General features: G+C 34.8%; 1 protein-coding gene across 8 annotated transcripts in view; it reads left to right on the top strand.

The window, feature by feature from the left end:
- TXNDC16 (thioredoxin domain containing 16) overlaps positions 1-18,442 on the top strand; it is a 128,038-nt gene that overhangs the window by 60,298 nt on the left and 49,298 nt on the right. For all 8 annotated transcript variants that reach the window (XM_074290547.1, XM_074290548.1, XM_074290545.1 and 5 more), the window contains 3 exons: positions 1,323-1,483; positions 1,867-1,927; positions 12,030-12,162. In XM_074290547.1, the coding sequence (XP_074146648.1) occupies positions 1,323-1,483; positions 1,867-1,927; positions 12,030-12,162 (355 nt within the window). The remainder of the gene's footprint in view (positions 1-1,322; positions 1,484-1,866; positions 1,928-12,029; positions 12,163-18,442) is intronic.

Genomic DNA, 18,442 nt, shown 5'->3' with positions numbered 1-18,442 from the left:
TTTCCCAACCTTTGCCTCTATAATAGGAGACAAGTATACATATTGATATTCCTTTAAACACCCATATCCTATGGTCTTTTCTCATGAAAAAAAAAACAACACAATTTTTCTATTGTACGTTAGAGATATACTCTTCAACTTATGATCACTTAAATGCTCCACTTTCTTATTTGTAGATTCTGAAATTGAAATTGCCTTATCTGATCACATTTTGTCAGACCATCACCCTTTTATTGGCTACACTTCTCCCTTCCTCATCTTAATCTCTTAGTGAATCCCTTTAATTGTATACACTGTCCTTTTCTCTTGAAAACCTTGCCTGTTTTTTCTCACTTTTCTTGCTTATCTAAGCCTCAATTTTGAGTTGCTTCCAATTTTGTTCCTACTCCTGTGCTGTTGAACATAGCTGTAGAAAATCACAAAACTGTGCTAACTATATTTACAATAAACTTGCTCTAAATAATCTCAACTGGACCTTCAGTACAAGGCAATCTTTTTACACTTTCCTAATTGACGTATTATCCCACTCATTAATGTGTCTCTTGTTCAGACGTTTTCATCAATATATGTCTTTGACTACTAACTTTTTTTGGGGGAAACTTTTTGATCTGAATAGCTGTTCTCTGAAAGCTCAGATCTTTTTGAAGAAATATGTAAATATCTTTCAAATGCTTATAGCAATATCTTTGTATATACATCTTATTTTTTAAAATAATAACCTTTTGGGGCAGCTAGATGGTTCAGTGGATAGAGCACCAGCCCTGAAATCAGGAAGACCTGAGTTCAAATCTGGCCTCAAACACATAACACTTCCTAGCTGTGTGACCCTGGGCAAGTCACTTAAACCCAATTGCTTCCGCAAAAAAAAAAAATAAATAAATAAAATAAATAATAATAATAATAATAACCTTTTATTTTCAAAATATATGCAAAGATAGTTTTCAACATTCACCCTTGCAAAGCCTTGTGTTCCATATTTTTCGTCCTCCCTTTCCCTCACTCTCTCCTCTAGACAGCAAGCAATACAATATAGTATATATATTTTAAAGAAAATCCATGTTTATTATTATAATTTTATACATATGATTCTTTATCACAATTTTAAGTTTTATATTGTGAAATCAGGCTAAGATAGAAAAATTTCTGTTAATTATATTTAGTTCATATATTCTTATCTTTCATAATAGTTAACAATTTTTATTAATACTTAAAACTTTATAAGAATAGCAACTTTATTGTGTTCATTTTAAATTTAAATGTAAAAACTTTTAGAACAGGAGTGCACAATAACTACAACTTACTCTTTCTTTTTTCTTATAAAGACTGAAATTACTGAAGATCCTGAAAAAGTTTCAACTATTCATCTCCAACTTGGTTTGCCACTGGTTTTTATTCTTAGTCAGCAAACCACCTATGAAGCTGATAAGAAAATTGCAGAAATAGTCGCTTGGCGCCTTCTTGGAAAAGCAGGAATCACATTACTGTAAAATTTGATTACTTTATATCACAATGTTTTCATGTATAAATTTAAAGCATTTTTTAAAAATGGCAACTGTTGTTACTTATATATTAATTCAAATCTGTAACAAATAGAGATAAATCAATAACTATCTAGTTAAACTACTTACTAAGATGAAAACTCTTCCCTCTCTCCCCCCAAAAACCCCAAAAAACCAAACATTATATCACCATGATAAGGAGGAATTCCCAACTTAAGTTTTATGAGGAAATTTGTGTTATTTGTTAGTGATCTTTCTCAAAATAATTAGGCATTGTTTATAAAATAATTAATTGGACACTATGTAGATCTAGGATGACTGATCTTTATATGAAATAACTTAAAGATTGCTTTCTGTTTTGAAACAGGGACTCCTCAGATTTGAACATCCCTGCTCATGCCAATGTCATCATCAAAAGACCAAAAGCGGTTAGTCATTATTATTCTAAAATTTTGCTTGTTTATCATTATGGGTAATAGAAACATGTATTCAAGCTCATTAATTTTGTTTTTTTAGATCACTTAAATTCTCCATTTTAATTTTAAAAAATAAGAGATCTGTAATTTAAATCTTCTCATATCAATAGAGAATCTACTATCAAGTTTCATTTGTTAGTAAGGCAATGGCCTTTTGAAAGTCTCACTGTACTGTGTAAGTGACCCTGAGTGACCCATACTATAATGTTATAATGTTAGATTGTTGTTTTTTCATTATAGCAATTTTAATTGGCATAAATATCCTTTCCACCCATTTCCCATTTTTTAAATCACTAATTCATAAGAAGGTGAAGTTGTAATTGTTTTCATTATGTACTATATGTTTTTCCTCATTTTATAGCTTTATTATTTATTATTATTTTTTTTGATTTTAGGTTTGTAGTACAAAGATACCTGATTATAGAATGACCCAACTCAATCAATAATGGTTCATTTCCTGTCCTTTAAAACATGACAAATTTCATTTTGGAAGATGTTTTTTTGCTGCTCATAATGTCCATTGCCTTCCAATTCTTTTCTCAGTTTCATACTAACCCTTTTGTTTTTTTCCTAATCAGCTCTTTATCACAGTCGCTAAAGCAGTTATTCAAAAACTATTCTTACTTTCTTAAGTTATATTGCTGCGGGCAGGTAGGTGGCGCAGTGGATAGAGTACCAGCCTTGAATTCAGCAGGACCCGAGTTCAAATGTGATCTCAGACACTTAACACTTCCTAGCTGTGTGACCCTGGGCAAGTCACTTAACCCCAGCCTCAGGGGGGGGGGGGGAGTTATATTGCTTACAATGCCCCTATTCCTCTTGGTAGAGGCCTAATACTTCCCTGAAAAATTTGAAAACATCTGTTGGAAGTTTCCTTTTAGCCAATTCCACATTCCAAATTTTTTTTTAAGCATCATATCCGTATGGGATGGGTGCTAGATCCCCTTTCCAAATTAACTAACAGAGACATCTTCAAGTACAGAGAGAAAGCATTTATTTAGTCCCAGTAGGGACTCAAGCACACCTGGGAATCATCTCAAGTCCCATCATATGCTCAACCTGACAAGCCAGAAGCAGTAAAGATGGTTAAATAGCAAAAGACCCAAGTCTTTTCATTGGATAGACTGAAAGGAAGTAACCATCATTGACCAATGGTCACCAATGTTGTCTTCTTCCTGTGGGTCACATCATTTCACTGCTCTAGAGTCTTGGTCTTTAGCACATCTAAGCCTAGAGATGATGTGACTTCCTGCAACCTGGGAATAGGGATCATGTGACTTAGGCCTAAGGTTTGACCTACTCTATCTCATAGACTTTTTTTTGAGAAAGCTTTATCTAGTCCCATTAATATCTCACCCTTTGTTCTAATCTTGTAGGATGAGGTAGTCTTTTTCTTCTTCGTCTTTGATCTCAGTCCCTCCAATCTCTAGGGATTTCTTATTGTCTCTCAATTCCTTTTTTTTTTTTTTTTTTTTATATTCACTCTGTAAATGCTTAACTCTGGACATTTATTTCATTTGCTAATACCCTTGTACCATTCTCATTTACTATTGCCAATCTCTCCTAATTCCCAGATCCTCAGAGAAATCTCTTTTCACTGTCTTTTGCAGTGCTTAAACCAATTTTTATCTCTATCTGGAGATCTCTGGCTATTGTTTCATAAAAACAATAGTTTAAATACACGGCAGCACACAAGAAAACAGCCATGTGCAAGCTCAGGGTTTTTTATTCACATATTCACATCCTGCTCCTGAACTCCTGCAGACTCCCAAGTGAACACCAGGTCAAAGAGAGTGACTTCCTCCTCCTTACACACAACCAATCAGAGAAGGAGATGCCTCCCTTTAATGAAGTGGATCTCAATGCAACCAGAGTTTCCTCCGATGAGGTGATCCCTACTAGTTCACAGCTGACCCACTTCCAGGGGTCTCAGACAAAGCCTGTTTATTTCATGTTGTAGTGCGCGTGACTCCTCTTCCTCCTCCTACCCTTACAATTCCCCTCTCTTGTAAAGTGGGTACTGCTCATCACATCAAGCTAACTTTAGCATCAACAATAGCTTGCTTGATGAATGAGATTACAGAGTGTATATAACAACAAAGGCAAACAAAATTATGACAATGAGAACTAGGTCCAACAGTGGCCAAAACCAGGCATGGATAACATGGTGTTCAACCTGTTCAATAAAGTCATGCTCAAGGAGATAGGATGTCAGTGAGGTGGGATGTCAGTGAGGTAGGATATCATGAGTCTGTAGTTTCAATTGTATACACCTTTTGGTAAAGAAAGGTACAGAGTTGTATACAAGAAAAGTTATGTCCTGTAGCACTGCCTCATTAACTTTGGTAGGTGGGTGTGTTGGTTTTTCACCCACTAATTTAGAAGCATAGTCTATAGGTGGAAAACAGGGCAAAGCCTCTCCCCATGGCCACCATGAACATCGAGTAATCATGGGAGAAGTAAGTACAGAAGCCCATTGTCCATTTATCAGTCTGTATGTATTGCACATCATGCAAGACAGTTCAATTCAGCTGCTACACTGGAGCTGTTGTCTGCTATCTCTGGTGTCACAGTCAGGAGAACATGGCTGCCATGCTGAAGGTCTTTTGACATCTGGCCGATCTTCCTGGACCATCGTCTGGTCCTTTTCTTCTTGGATCCTCAGATCACAGATGTTTCTGTTTGGGATCCACTCCTCTGCTGTTGGATCTACATCTGGAATGACAAGAGTGTACCTGGGATCCCAAACCCGGACCCAGCCTGGGCCCGTCCAGATGCCATCTAGGCCCTTCCACATTATTGTGGAGAGAGTTCTTGTTCTTGTCAGACAGCCTGTTAGCTGCGCTTTCTACATGTGCCCGAAGCGTATTGCTGGGGTAAAATCCAAAGAATTTAAAAATTGCAGGCAATTTTATATATGTATTGCCACATCTCATGCAAATCCCAAAATTCCCTTCTCTGTATGGATGGGAACATCTTGGGGGTATAAATAGTCTGTCCAATGATGACTTGGCTATTAGGGTTATATGGGATGCCAGTGGAATGGGCAAAGCCAAATTCAATGCAAAAGGACCTAAAAAAGGTAGAAGATGTATAAGCTAGTCCATTACCTGTCTGTAAGTACATGTGAGATTCCTACAATAGAAAGATGGCTGATCACATTCCTGACTGCTTCTCCTGTTAGGAATGAAGCCATAAAGAATTAAGAATGTATATCCATGATTACATGGATGCTCTGCCTCTTAACATGAGTGATGTCCATTTGCCTTAAGGCATTAGATCTCAAGCCATGAGGATTTTATCTTGGAGGAAGCATAGGAGAGTAAAAAGGATGACAAGCTGTGCAGCCTTTTGCTATGCTCCTAACTTCCTCTTTAGTTATCACAGTTTGCAAATGTAAAGCTCTATAAGCCTGATGATAAAAGATAGGATCTGAAAATCCACTATGAAAATGGACATATGGGATATAATACTTACCTGAGTGATTTCTCACTTGCTCTCGAAGTTTTTTAAAGAGCTGATGATATATATTAAAAACTACAAATTTTATTTGGGCTATGGCAATTCTTTGTACAACATCTACTGAATAAGCTGAATCAAAAATTATATTTACACATCTTTGTACAAAGCTTGGAGCTGTGGCCAATAAATTTTTCCACTCTGGGATGGTTTTACAACACATCAATTTGTGCATTGATATAAGAGGTGTATATTTTGCCAGGTCTTGTCCCAGATAATTGTACTACTCTCTTAATGACTTTTATTGAAATTCTAGTCACAAGCACTGGGTAAGAAATAAAATTTTGATCTGATTATGCTGGGAGGTTTATCCACTTTCATCATATTGTCTCCTTGATGAAGGATTGCTGTGGGCTCTTTTGTAACAAAAACTGGTATTTCCAATACTTTTTGAGTTACTCATTCAGCCATATTAGATAAAGCCAATTCAATCTCTTTTAGAGCCCTTAGAGCTTCTTTTGTAAGCTGACATGGTGAGTCTAAATCACTGTCTCCTCTTAAAGGTGGTAACAACATAACTTTTGAGATGCTTTTCTTACAGGAGTAAGGTCAGCAGCCACATGCATTTGACACATAATAGGGCTGTTCTTCATTCTCTGTGGCAAAGATGTCCAAATCCTTTATAAGGCTTAGCTAAATTAATGCTGAGCATTGAAAAAACAAATCCCTTCATATCTTTCTTATCTAGAGGGATAGAATTGAAATACTTCTTAATCCTAAAAGACCATTCCTTAGGTAGTTGAGGAGATGGAAGCCCAAGCTGAAGAGCTTCCATTGTCTTCATCTGTCCATTTACTTTTCTTGAATCAATTACCATTCTCCATTCCCCAAATTTCCTTTTTATAACAAATTCAGGGGAATTCCAAGAACTTAGAGAAGCTTGTAAATATCCTTGGTTAAGTTCCTACTGTTTTATACCTAATGAAGTCTGAATTTTTTCACTTTGTAAGATGTATCTTTCCCACTGATTAATGGGAAACTTTTCAACTGTAAAATAAATAAAAACTCTGTCTTATCTTTAAATTCCCATCTCAAAGAGATAGCACTAATTTTAGCTGTTATAGATCCTTTTATGCCAGATATATAGGTTTTTGCTATAATCTTTAGCCAATTACTAAACCAGCTGGTACCTCTAATAGCTGTACTATCTCTATTCTATATCTATCTTTAAAAGGTGTCTATTCACCTTTTCAATGGTTTTCCATTCATATGGACAATGAGCAAAGGACATTCAGCTGTAAAAGCTATGGTCCATAATATTCCTGAATTCTGCTGCCAGAAGTCAAAGTTTGAATAACTCTCACCAAATTATATTTCAGGAGTGTGAATCAATAAACCTGATGTTACTTCTTTTCCTGGGTCACAGATTACACACTATCTATATTAGTGATTGGGACAATAGCTACACATTCCTCACTTTCCCAAATCAGACTATAAATAGACACTGTCTTATAAATAATCTCAGAGGGTGAAGCAATCAAGCTAACTGTGTGTGGAAGGGAAAGATCTATAAGGTAAAGAAAAGCGTGTTCCAGCTCCCCAGAGACTATCCTTGCAGTTCTATAGGTATAAAACTCTACTCTCTCTAACTGCAATCTCTTACTCTCACAGGCTTGCTTAGAGACTGAGCTACATTTTCAAAGACTCTCTGAGCACAATAGCAATTGTGCTCTTTTGCCTCGGGGCAGGAAGCCTATTCCTGCCTTTTGAAATGACCACATAGAAGTTTGGAACTGGCTAGTGGGTGGTGCTGATGATATCATTGCCCCTCCTATTCCTCCTCCCACCCACGAAGGTGGTGTTAAAGGAGGAAAGTCAGGAATTGGAAAATTTCCCAAAGGCACATGCTCAGTGGCGGCAAAATTAGATCTGAAACCGAATTTTGCATATGAAAAGAACCAAACCCTTCCCTTTAATAGGGTAGTCAGTAGATTCCCTAAACCAATAGCATAAGAGAAATCCACAACAACAACAAAACAAAAAAACCTGCTGAAGAGGTTTTCTCCTCCTAATTTCCACATGGCATGTTTTAACTTTCTGCTTTCTTTTTTCCTTCTCAGTTTCAGCTAGTAGGCTGAACTCTTTCTGTTCTAACTGCTGTAAATCTAACTTTTTCTCTAACTCAACCTGTAATTCAGCCTGTAATTCTTTTATTTCTTTTTTAATTATTTGTAATGTGATTTTTCATTTTTCCTCTAACTCAACCTTTAATTTTTGTATTTTTTGCTCTATACTCTCAACCATATCTATCAGTTCTAGATTTTTTCCTTGCAGAGGTATACTTAATGGGCCTGGGAGTAGCTGCCTTGGAGCTTGATAACAAGCTTCCTGCTGTTCTTAGAGGTGATCTTAAAAGATCATCCATCTGGCTCTTTAACCTATTTATATGAGCTTCACATCCAGCTGTATCCTTAAGCTTGATCATAGGTGTACCTAGATCCATATTGCCTCTCTGCCTTCCTTCCGAAGCTGGGATCTACCATGTCTTCCCTATTAATTATTGAGGTTCTGACAGTCTACAATGCACCCACATTGGCACCATTTGTAAATGCTTAACTCTGGGCATTCACTTAATTTGCGAACACCCTCGTACCACTCTGCATTTACTATTGCCAGTCTCTCCTAATTTCCAGGCCCTCAGAGAAATCTCTGGTCACTGTCTTTTGCAGTGCTTAAACCAATTTTACCAAGCTTACCTCTATCTAGGGTCTTCGGAGATCTCTGGCTATTGTTTCATAAGAATAATAGTTTAAATACACGGTAGCATGCAAGAGAATAGCCACCATGTGCAAGCTCAAGGTTTTTTATTCACATGTTCATATCCTGCTCCTGACCTCCTGCAGACTCCCAGGTGAACATCAGGTCAAAGAGAACGATTTCCTCCTCCTTACAGCTTAAATAGGGTCTATGAGGTCACACGCACAGCCAATTAGAGAAGGAGATGCCTCCCTTTAATGAAGTGGATCTCAGTGCGACTAGAGTTTCCTCCCATGAGGTGATCCCTACTAGTTCAGAGCTGACCCACTTCCAGGGGTCTCAGGCAAAGCCTGTTTACTTCCTGTTGTAGTGCATATGACTCTTTCTCCTCCTGTTGTAGTGCAGTAATTCTATATGTGAAGTCATAAAAAACATTTCCATATTAGCCAAATAAAAAACAAAGAAAAATGTTTGCTTCATTCTGTACTTAGTTCATCACTTCTCTCCCCTACAGTGGTCTGTGTCTTCTTTCACAATATGATTAATAGAGAAATATGTTTTGAATGACTTCACATGTATAAACTGTGTCATATTGCTTGCCGTCTTCAGCGGGGGGAATGGGAAGGGAAGGGGAGGAGGAAGTCGAAGAATAAAGGGAGAAAATTTGGAGATTAAAATTTTTTTTAAATGTTTGGAATTGTTTTTATGTGTAATTGGGAATATTTTTTTTTAAAGAAAAAGTTTCTATATCAGTGAAATCACAAGTCCTTCTGATACAGACCTGAATCACGTCCCACATACAAGAATGGTCAGGCAAAGCAAATAAGTACATTGACAATGTCTCTGTGTATTTTTTTTTTTTTAACCTTTAGTTTATCACATTTCTACCAAAAGATGGGAAGTATGCTTCATCATTAATCTTTTTAAGACTTAATTGGTAATTGCATTGTTCAAAACTCTTGAAGTCATTCACAGTTGTTTTTATTTTATATTATTGTGGTCATCATGTAAATTCTTTTGATTTTGTTCATTTGTGTGGGACAATTGCTATATCCTCTTACCCAAATTGATTCAGATACAAACAGAAAGCTTATATTCAATCCCTGCAAGGAGAGATCCAAGTGCACCAACTGAGCAGACACAAAGCCTTTCAGCTACCATCCCAGCATGGTGCCTGGTGATGAGTAAGAAATAGTGAATTAGTTGAATAGTAAAAGACTTGGATTCATTGGATGTATTGAAAAGGAAGTAACCATTGACCAATGGTCAAGCAATGCTATCTACTTCCTATGGGTCACATAATTTCATGAAGTTTAGGCCTAGAATTTGATCTTTTCTGCCCTATAGCCCTCTGAAAATAGGGATCATGTGACTTCCTGAAACTTAGGCCTACAGTCTAACCTATTTCATCTCATAGACATCTTGAGAAATCTTCAATTGTTCCCATTTAGTTCATACAAGCCTTTCAATGATTCTTTCAGTCTGCTATATTCATTATTTCTTATGGATTCCAATACATTCACATAAGTGGCATTATGGTGTGGTAGATTGAGATATGACCTCCAAGACCAGAAAAGCTGAGTTTAGAGACTCTTCCAATGCATATTGGTTTTTGGCCCTAGACAAAGCAATCTCTCAGTTCTCTAAGCAACTCTCTAAGATTATAAATTGCAAGGAAAGTACTAACCTGCTTTGATAGATGATTTTTCCTATTATCAGTGAAAACACAGGAATAGTCTTTATATTCATATGGCAATTTATTCAGATATTCCTAGTTGATGGATTGTTGTTATGTAAATACTTTGTCTCTTCAGTTGATTCCCAAATGTACATAATCCCTGGTCTCTTAAACTCTAGCCTTGCTACTGAACACTTTAAGCTGCCCTATGCCATGGACATCCTAAACTCTTTGTATCCAAAACAAAACTTACTTTCTTTACTCCTCCCAAACCTCTTCTGAAAGAAGGACACCACCATCCTGCCAGTTATCCAACCTTGGTGCCATTCACAATTCTTTGCTCTTCCTAAATATCCAGTCAGTTGCCAGATCTTGTTGTTTTGACACTCAACATTTCATGCATTTGTCTTCTTTCAACTCACTTGGCCATTCACCTTAGTTCAGGCTCTTATTACCTTCTCTATGATACTCTTCCACATACTCTGTGATCCAAATCATAATTGGCTCACTTGTTCTTTTTTATATACAATTCTCTATTTCTCATCTTTGTGTTTTCACATTGACAATCCAAGAACTCTGCCATCTCACCTTTACCTTATTCTTCACCCCCTCAAAAAAACTAACACAACAAACCCAAACAAATAACAAAAACAAAAATATCCATTGTGGTTTTGAAACTCAAATACTAGCTCTAGGACTATTGCTTGTGAAATGCTTTGAACTGTTTAAGTTGTGCTACGTTTCTTTGTGGTTAGCCATTCTCAGGATAGCTTGGTATGACTATTTTGGTCCATATATTCAATTTGTCCTGTTTTTTTTTCTTTTATAAACTCTAATACTACACTTATTTGGTATCAAATCTATAATGATCAATCCTAGCCATATTCCCTACTCATGAATGGGTGCTACATTTAGTGATTGAGATCAATTTCCAAGGCTGAATTGATGGAGATTTATTGTAAGTTTATTATAAGCATCATAAGTAAGTAATGCTGTTCTTGTGGCAGTGCAGAGAGTTGAGGTGGGAATCCCCTTCTGGTAGACACAGGTTCAATGTGAAAGAATTCATGAGCCCGAAATATTAGTTGCAAAAAGGAAGTTTATTGGCACTGAGAAAAGGGTCTCTTTACAGCGGACAGGAGTCCTGACAGGCAGCTATGGCAAGGAGCAAAGCATACTACTTAAGACTGCTGCAAAAATATGAGTTCAAAATCATCCTTTATAGAAATCTGAGGCTTAGGTTTCACATTGAAAAGAAAGCCAATGTCCCCCAGGCCTAGATACTTGGAGTTTCAAGCCACTCAAATATCAGACCCAGATCTCCCAATTGATTGAAAATCACTTTGAAGGCTTGAAAGAATTTGGAATTTCCTGAGAAGGGTCGACATCCCCCAAAATATCAATGGGGGGGGGGAATTTGCCTCAGAAAAGCCCAGTTGAATGATGCCACTTAACTTGTCTGGGGAGATATGCTTTCCCAGGAGGGCCTGAGACTCTGAATTTCCCTCCTTTACAGATCAAAGGAGACATAGCTTTACAGATTAAAAGGGGATGCTGTTTTACCCCTCCCCTTCCCCTCTATCAGTAGCCAACTTTTAAGCTCATGTCTACTGTATCACCATACTACTTGTTTATAAAAGTATAATACTCATCTTTACATTGCTAGGGTCTTCATTTATTTTCATTATTTTTTCCTTGTAATACTGATTTTTTTTTCACCTGATAATAATCAAAATTATCAATTAGCTTCCTTACCTAACTTAATTCTTTTTCAATCTTTTTGAATCTTCCTGGTTGTCTTGTCAACTGATTTGATAGGTCATTTATATATCCATAAAAAGTAGTGATTAATGGAATAATGCTAATCTGGAGATTTGTATTTATTAAAATATCAGTTTTTGTCCTTGAGCATTTTTATTAAACTTTTTAATCAGTAACTTGAATGTTTGGGTTTTTTTAATATTGTTTGTGAAACTGGGATTCTATTTGAATTTTCTCATCATTTTTTTTAAACTTATTTTTATTGATAGTAAAAATATTGTGCTAAATGGGGGAAATGTCATTTTTTTTCTTTGCTACATGCTTAGAGGTCACATAACCATTTGGTATGTGTTTAATTAAATGAACTCTTAATTAATATGAATGTTTTAATATTTTCAGGAAATCCCAATTGACTACTTGGTTTTACATGATGCTAATTCAATAATATCCCTTGTGGAAAATAATACACCTGTCCAAAATAATGAGGCAGCTAAGGAATATGAAGACAGTGAAATGGAGACTCTAAATTTAGGTAATGCTTGTTGTGATTTTTTTTCTATCATATTAAAATTTGCTTTGAATCCTATCTGTTCATTTTCTATAATGAAATATATTTATTTTTAGCTCTATTCATTTACTTATAGAAATATCCTTTGAAAAAATAAGACTTTTAAAGTCAATAGTTATGAAATTTTTTCACTGTAATATTGATCATTGACCATTAGACTTGGAATTTATATTGATTGTTTTGTCCATAGATTTTCAAAAAATTTAATTGAGTATTAGTTCTTTTTGATTTCTGGCCTCTTCCATGGTCTAGAAACTTCTGTGTATTTGTTGGAAAATGTTTCCACTAGAATGGCCTGATATTTAATTTTAATCATTTTAAATAATGTAATCTTTTAAATAAATAAATGTCTTCCGTATGTCATATGCTACTTTAAGGTTTACAAAGAGCTATATATATATGTTATCTTAGTTAATCCTCACTATACCCTTTGAAATAGCTACTATTATTATTTCTGTTTTATTGAAAAGGAAACTAAAGTTTATAGAGTTAGAGATTCACACAATTAGGAAGTGTCTGAGGTGGAATTTTAACTCAGGTCTCCTTGACTTCTAAGACACCAAAGTCATACCTTGATACTTCACTGTAGCATGAATATGACCTTGAGTTCTTTTTTTCTTTTTTTTTTTTTTTCTTTTACTTTCAGCTTTGTATTTTCTCTTTCTCTCTTATTTGTCCCCTCCTCCCATAACCGAGAAAGCAAGAAAAATAAAAAGCCCATTATAAATGTATAAACTATGTTTATAGTCAAGCAAAACACATTTCTGCATTGGGCATGACTTAAAAAAAAGTCTTAGCTCTCTGAGTTCATTGCCTTCTTATTACATGGTCAGTAGCTTATTTTATCATGAATATTCTGAAATAATGATTGGTTATTACATAGGAGTTTTTAAGCCTTTCCAGATTGTTTGTCTTTATAATACTGCTCTTACCATATAAAGTGTTTTCTGGTCTGTTCACTTTATTCATATAAGTTTATATAAAAATTTTCAGAGTTCTTTGAAACCAAACCCTTCATCATTTCTTGTAGTACAACAGTATTCCATTTTACACATAATACTATACTGTTCAGCTATTTCTCAAATGAAGGACACCCCCATAATTTCCAATTCTTTGCCATCACAAAAAGAGCTGCCATAAATATTTTGTACCTGTGACTGTTACCTCTTTCTTTGACTTCTTTGTGGTATAAACCTAGTAGTTGTATCTTTGAGTAAAAGTATATGCAAAATTTATGTACTTTTTGGGAGTATCTACAAATTGCTTTCCAGAATAGCTAGACTAATCACAGTTCCACCTGTGATACATGTCTTCCCATTTATTATATTCTATCCAGGTAAATTCCATACTTTTACTTTTTTTTTAACCATAATCTTTCTTATGTTTATCATTTTCCTTTTTTGGGGGGAGGGTCAACTTTGTTAATGTGATAGAATATAAGAACCTCAAATATAATCTCTTTTTTTAGAGATTTAGAACATTTTTAAAATGACTGTTGAGAGTATAGATTTCTTCCTCTGAAAATTACCTGTTCATATGCTTTGATAATTTATCAAATATGACATGGCTTTTGCTATAATTTGGATTGCTTCCCTATTATTAGAAATTAGATCTTTATCAGAAAAATTTGCTGTAAAGCTTTCTCACCCCTCCCCCGTCATGTTTTGCTTTTCTTCCAATTTACCTGCATTGATTTTCCTTGTGGAAAAACTTTTTAAAAATTTCATGTTATCAAAATTGTCCATTTTACCTTCTGTAATCCTATCTCTTATTTGGTCATGAACTCTTGCCCTATCTATAGGTTTAATTTCTTACTTGATCCTCTAATATGCTTATGATGTCCCTTATACTTTATATGTATGCTTGTTTTGCTTATGGTATAAGATGATCTGCAGAGTATAAGCTTTGACATGTTCTACCAGGCTCCTCTCTCACAAATATTTATTTTATTCACTTTCACCAAAAACACTTAGCCAGAATCCAGCCATGCAGCCAGTTTTAGATCCATATAATTGAATTATCATATATTCTACAGCTCTCCATCTTTTATGCAAAAATTTCAGCTGAAAAAATCACATGAAATCACATGAAAAAATGCTCTAAATTATTATTGATTAAAGACATTCAAATTACAACAACTCTGAAGTACTACCTCATTACCTGTGAAGTTGGCTTATGTGACAGAAAAGGAAAATGATAAATGTTAGAGAATATGTGGGGTTAGAGAGACAAAAAATTTCTGTTCTGAAGGTGTTTACAAAATAAGGTGACAATATATTATCTATGTAACAATCTTTTATATGTAAGTATACAATAATTTTAGGTATAGATAATATCAACCGGTACCTTATAGAAAGTGGTAGTTAAGCCTGATTATAAAAGATAGTATATTTTGTGTGAAGAATAGCAAGAAGGCCCAAATCATAAAGCATAAATCATATAGCATATGGCCTGAAGCATATATTATCTTGGAAAGATTTGTTGGAATCAGATTGTAAAGGTCTTTAAATTTCAAACAAAAGCCTTTGTATCTGACCCTAGAGTTTATAGGAAGCTGTTGGAATTTGTTGAGAAGTCATTTAACATCACAGTAATACAAATCTGTGCAAAGTTGATCCAATTTTATGAAACCTTACAATGTCTTCTAGAAACAATAATCCTATCCCTTCCCTCAAAAATATGTCTCATTCATCTTAGGAGATTTGAATGCTAAAGTAGGAAATCAAAAGATAATTGGAATAATAGGCAAATTTGGCCTTGGAATTAAGCAAGGCAACAATTGAAAGATTTTTATCAAAACTGCTCCTAGAAACTCTAGTTAGTGTTTTACGATATCCTAAAAGGTGACTCTACACATGGACATTACCAAGATCAGTAGTAGAATCAGATTAATTATATACTTTGTAACTAAAGGTAGAGAAGCTCTAGACAGTCAGTTAAAACAAGAGTTAGAGTTGACTGTGCATGAGCTTCTTCGTTGGAAAATTCAGACTTAAATTGAAAAAAGACAGGGAAAAGCATGAAACCACATAAGTTTGATCTAAAAAAAAAAAAAAATCCCTTGAATATGAAGTGGAAGTAATGAGTGGATTTAAAGACTTAGATCTGGGAGATAGAACGTGTGAAGAAAGATTCCTAATATTGTAATTATTGCTCATAATATTTTTCAAAGAAAAAGAAGAGCAAAAAAAAGCAAATGGCTATCTGATGAGGCTTTACAAAATAGCTGAAGAAATAAGGAAAATACCACCCTAAAGCTCCCCTCAGAATCCTGGATTTTCTCACATGAAAAGGGCTATTCCCATCATTTCTTTTTATCTATCCTGTTTCTTTTCTTTTCTTTTCTTTTTTTAAATTATAGCTTTTTATTTTCAAAATATATGCAAAGATGGTTTCAACATTTACCATTACAAAACCTTGTGTTTCAAATTTTCCTCCCTGTCTTCCCCCATGTCCTCCCCTAGATAGCAAATAATCCAAAGTATGTTAAACATGTACAATTCTTCTGTCTGTATTTCCACATTCACCATGCTGCACAAGAAAAATCAAATCAAAAAGGAAAAAAAAAAAAGAGAGGGGAAAAAAAGCAAAATCACTTTTCTTTTTCCTCCCTTTCTTTCATTGGATAACTGTATTTTTAGAGATAGTTTTTAAGACTTGCCTAAAATATCACAAGTGGGTGACAATTATTAGTTTTTATTAATTTTGAAAGATTCTCTTATTATGAAAGATGAACCAGGAATGCAGTAGACTTCAAAATAAATGATTATCAATTTGACAAATCAATGATTTGAACAGAGAATTACAACCACTACTTTTTTTTAAAATTAAATTTTATTTTTAAAATATTTATTAAGCATTTTTTCTTCCTCTTCCCCCCTATGGAAAAATAAAGATAAATAAAATCCTTTTAACATATATGCACAGTTAAGTAAAATAAATTTCCATGTTGGCCATGTCCATATGTGTTTGGCTAATTCTGCATATTAGATTATCACCTCTCTTTCAGGAAGGTGGGTAGTATTGCCAGTTATGGTTGGTAATTATATTGGTAAGAGTTTTCAAAATTTTCAAAATTATATTGGCAAGTCTTTCAAAATAAATCACTTTTATATTTTTGTACAAATTTTTCTGCATCAATTCACATAGTTCTCAGGTTTCTCTGAAACTTTTTTGTATTAGTTTCTAGTTCTTTACTGTTCCAAAATTAGCTATTATAAAGATTTTTACATCTTTTTCCTCTTTGATTTATTTGTGATATAGATTTAGATGTACCACTGCTTTTCATTTTGTTTTCCCCATAGGTTTTTATTGGATAACTTCTCACTTGATAATTTCTGTGTCCAAGTCTCTATTACATCATGCTTTGGAGAACATCCAGCTGCTTACTTTTTGGAGTGCCCAGCTCCTCCTCCTTCTGGTAGAACCTCAAATCTCATTTTCACACTAAATATTCAATCAGTTCTGTCTACCAATTTACTTTAGCCCCTCAACCAATTTGTGTTATCTTATTTATTTACTTTATCTTGCCAACAACTTTTTTTCCCCTTCTTCTTAAGTCTTTTTCCTTGAGTATATCTGTCCATATTGCCTTGATAGTTCCTTATTCTGTTCTTCCTCTTATAAAGTCAGGAATTGACTATAGACTTAGAAGTTGTTTTTTAAATATTCCTCTATTTATCTTGAGTTTTTCCATATTTCTACCCCCAAAGTCTCCTATATTTCTTCATAAGTCCAGGACACAGAATTTCATAGTTTTCCAGTATAATTACTTTCCTTTTCTTTCTTTACTTCCAAATCTTCTTTCACAGAAGCTCAGACAAAGCTGTTGGACCATAAATTCTGAAATCATAGAATTTCCAAAGAATTTAAATTGAGGATTACTCAAGGATAATCAAGAATCATATGGTGGATATGAGCAGACTACAGTATATTACAAATGAAGAATTATGTGAAAGTCATAAAGAATGTCATCAGAAAGCTTAATAATTAGAAAAAAAAACATGGATAAGCAAAGCAACAAGAATTAGGGATATTAGTGGACTGCTCATATCTTTCATATCCATCTATGCAATATAAAGAGAATTTCAGAAAACTTGCATCACACTGAACGGGTCCCTATCATAAATTCACAGGAGATCAAGGCTGATTACTGTAATAGGCTGGATAGGGTTAACTATTGTTAGAGGGAATACCTACTGTGATGAAATAACACATTTATAAGAGCCTTACTCTTTTGAAATTGAATTAGAAAAATACTATTTGTACTTAATTACATGTAGTGCAAACCATTAAGGGTTTTTGACTGAAATGATTTCAACCTCATCTCAATCTTTAGGTGAGAAGCATAGTCAGCTGGTGATGTCTCCATGAGAGAATCAGGACATCATAGGCAGAAAGTAGCCCTGAAAAGTTCCTGACAGTCCTCATATCAGAGATGCTTGTCTTTCCTGAACATACCCAATACCTCTGTCTTTTTACTTTTTATATACTTTCTATAAAAAGTGGTGCTAGTAGATATCTGGAAATGGAGCTAAATTTGAAAGCAGAGTATGCCCTTAGTCAAGCTCTTTCAATATTCCCCTTGAAATTGATTTTGAAATGACTCCTCAAAAAGGTCAGAGTGAGACATTCTTTCTACCCAAGAAAACTTAGGAGGTCAAAGGAGGATGGGTGTGCATCTATGTTGATGAAGCACCAGTGACAGATCTGGGTGGTTGCAATAGAAGCAGCAGCGGCTCTAGGAACTCTTGAGCTAGAGACAGTAAAGGGAGCTGGTACTTTATCAGAAAGAGATGATGGAGGACCCCTGTAGTAGCACTGCATGCAGTCCTGGCAACTGTTTCTCAACTCTTTTGTCTGTTCTTACTTCTGATTTACAGTTCAAGTACAGAAATATTGGTCAAGGTCCAGTGAGGACCTTGAGGAACAGTATTACTATCAATCCCAAGGAAATATAGCTCCTGTAAGAGCAGTATCTATTGTAATTCCAAGAGATGAGTGGTTCTTTCTGAGTTAGAGCTAGAATGTAGAACAGGAGAGCCTTGACAAACTTCTCCCTAGATCATACCACCTCAAAAGAACTAGCTCTAAAAACATCGTGAAAAAAAAAAACACTGAGCTTCTTCCTACTCCTGCCCTCCTCTAAACACATACTTCAGAAATAGAGCCCAACTTTAACATAAACTCTAAATCAAGAAATAGGCTGGGAAAACGAGCAAAAAAGAAACCTGACCATAAAAAT

This window comes from Sminthopsis crassicaudata, chromosome 2 (assembly GCF_048593235.1).
Source record: "Sminthopsis crassicaudata isolate SCR6 chromosome 2, ASM4859323v1, whole genome shotgun sequence".
In the NCBI taxonomy this organism is placed as follows: domain Eukaryota; kingdom Metazoa; phylum Chordata; class Mammalia; order Dasyuromorphia; family Dasyuridae; genus Sminthopsis; species Sminthopsis crassicaudata.
The sequence above is the reverse complement of the archived record's forward strand: the minus strand, read 5'-3'. Positions and strand labels throughout refer to the sequence as shown.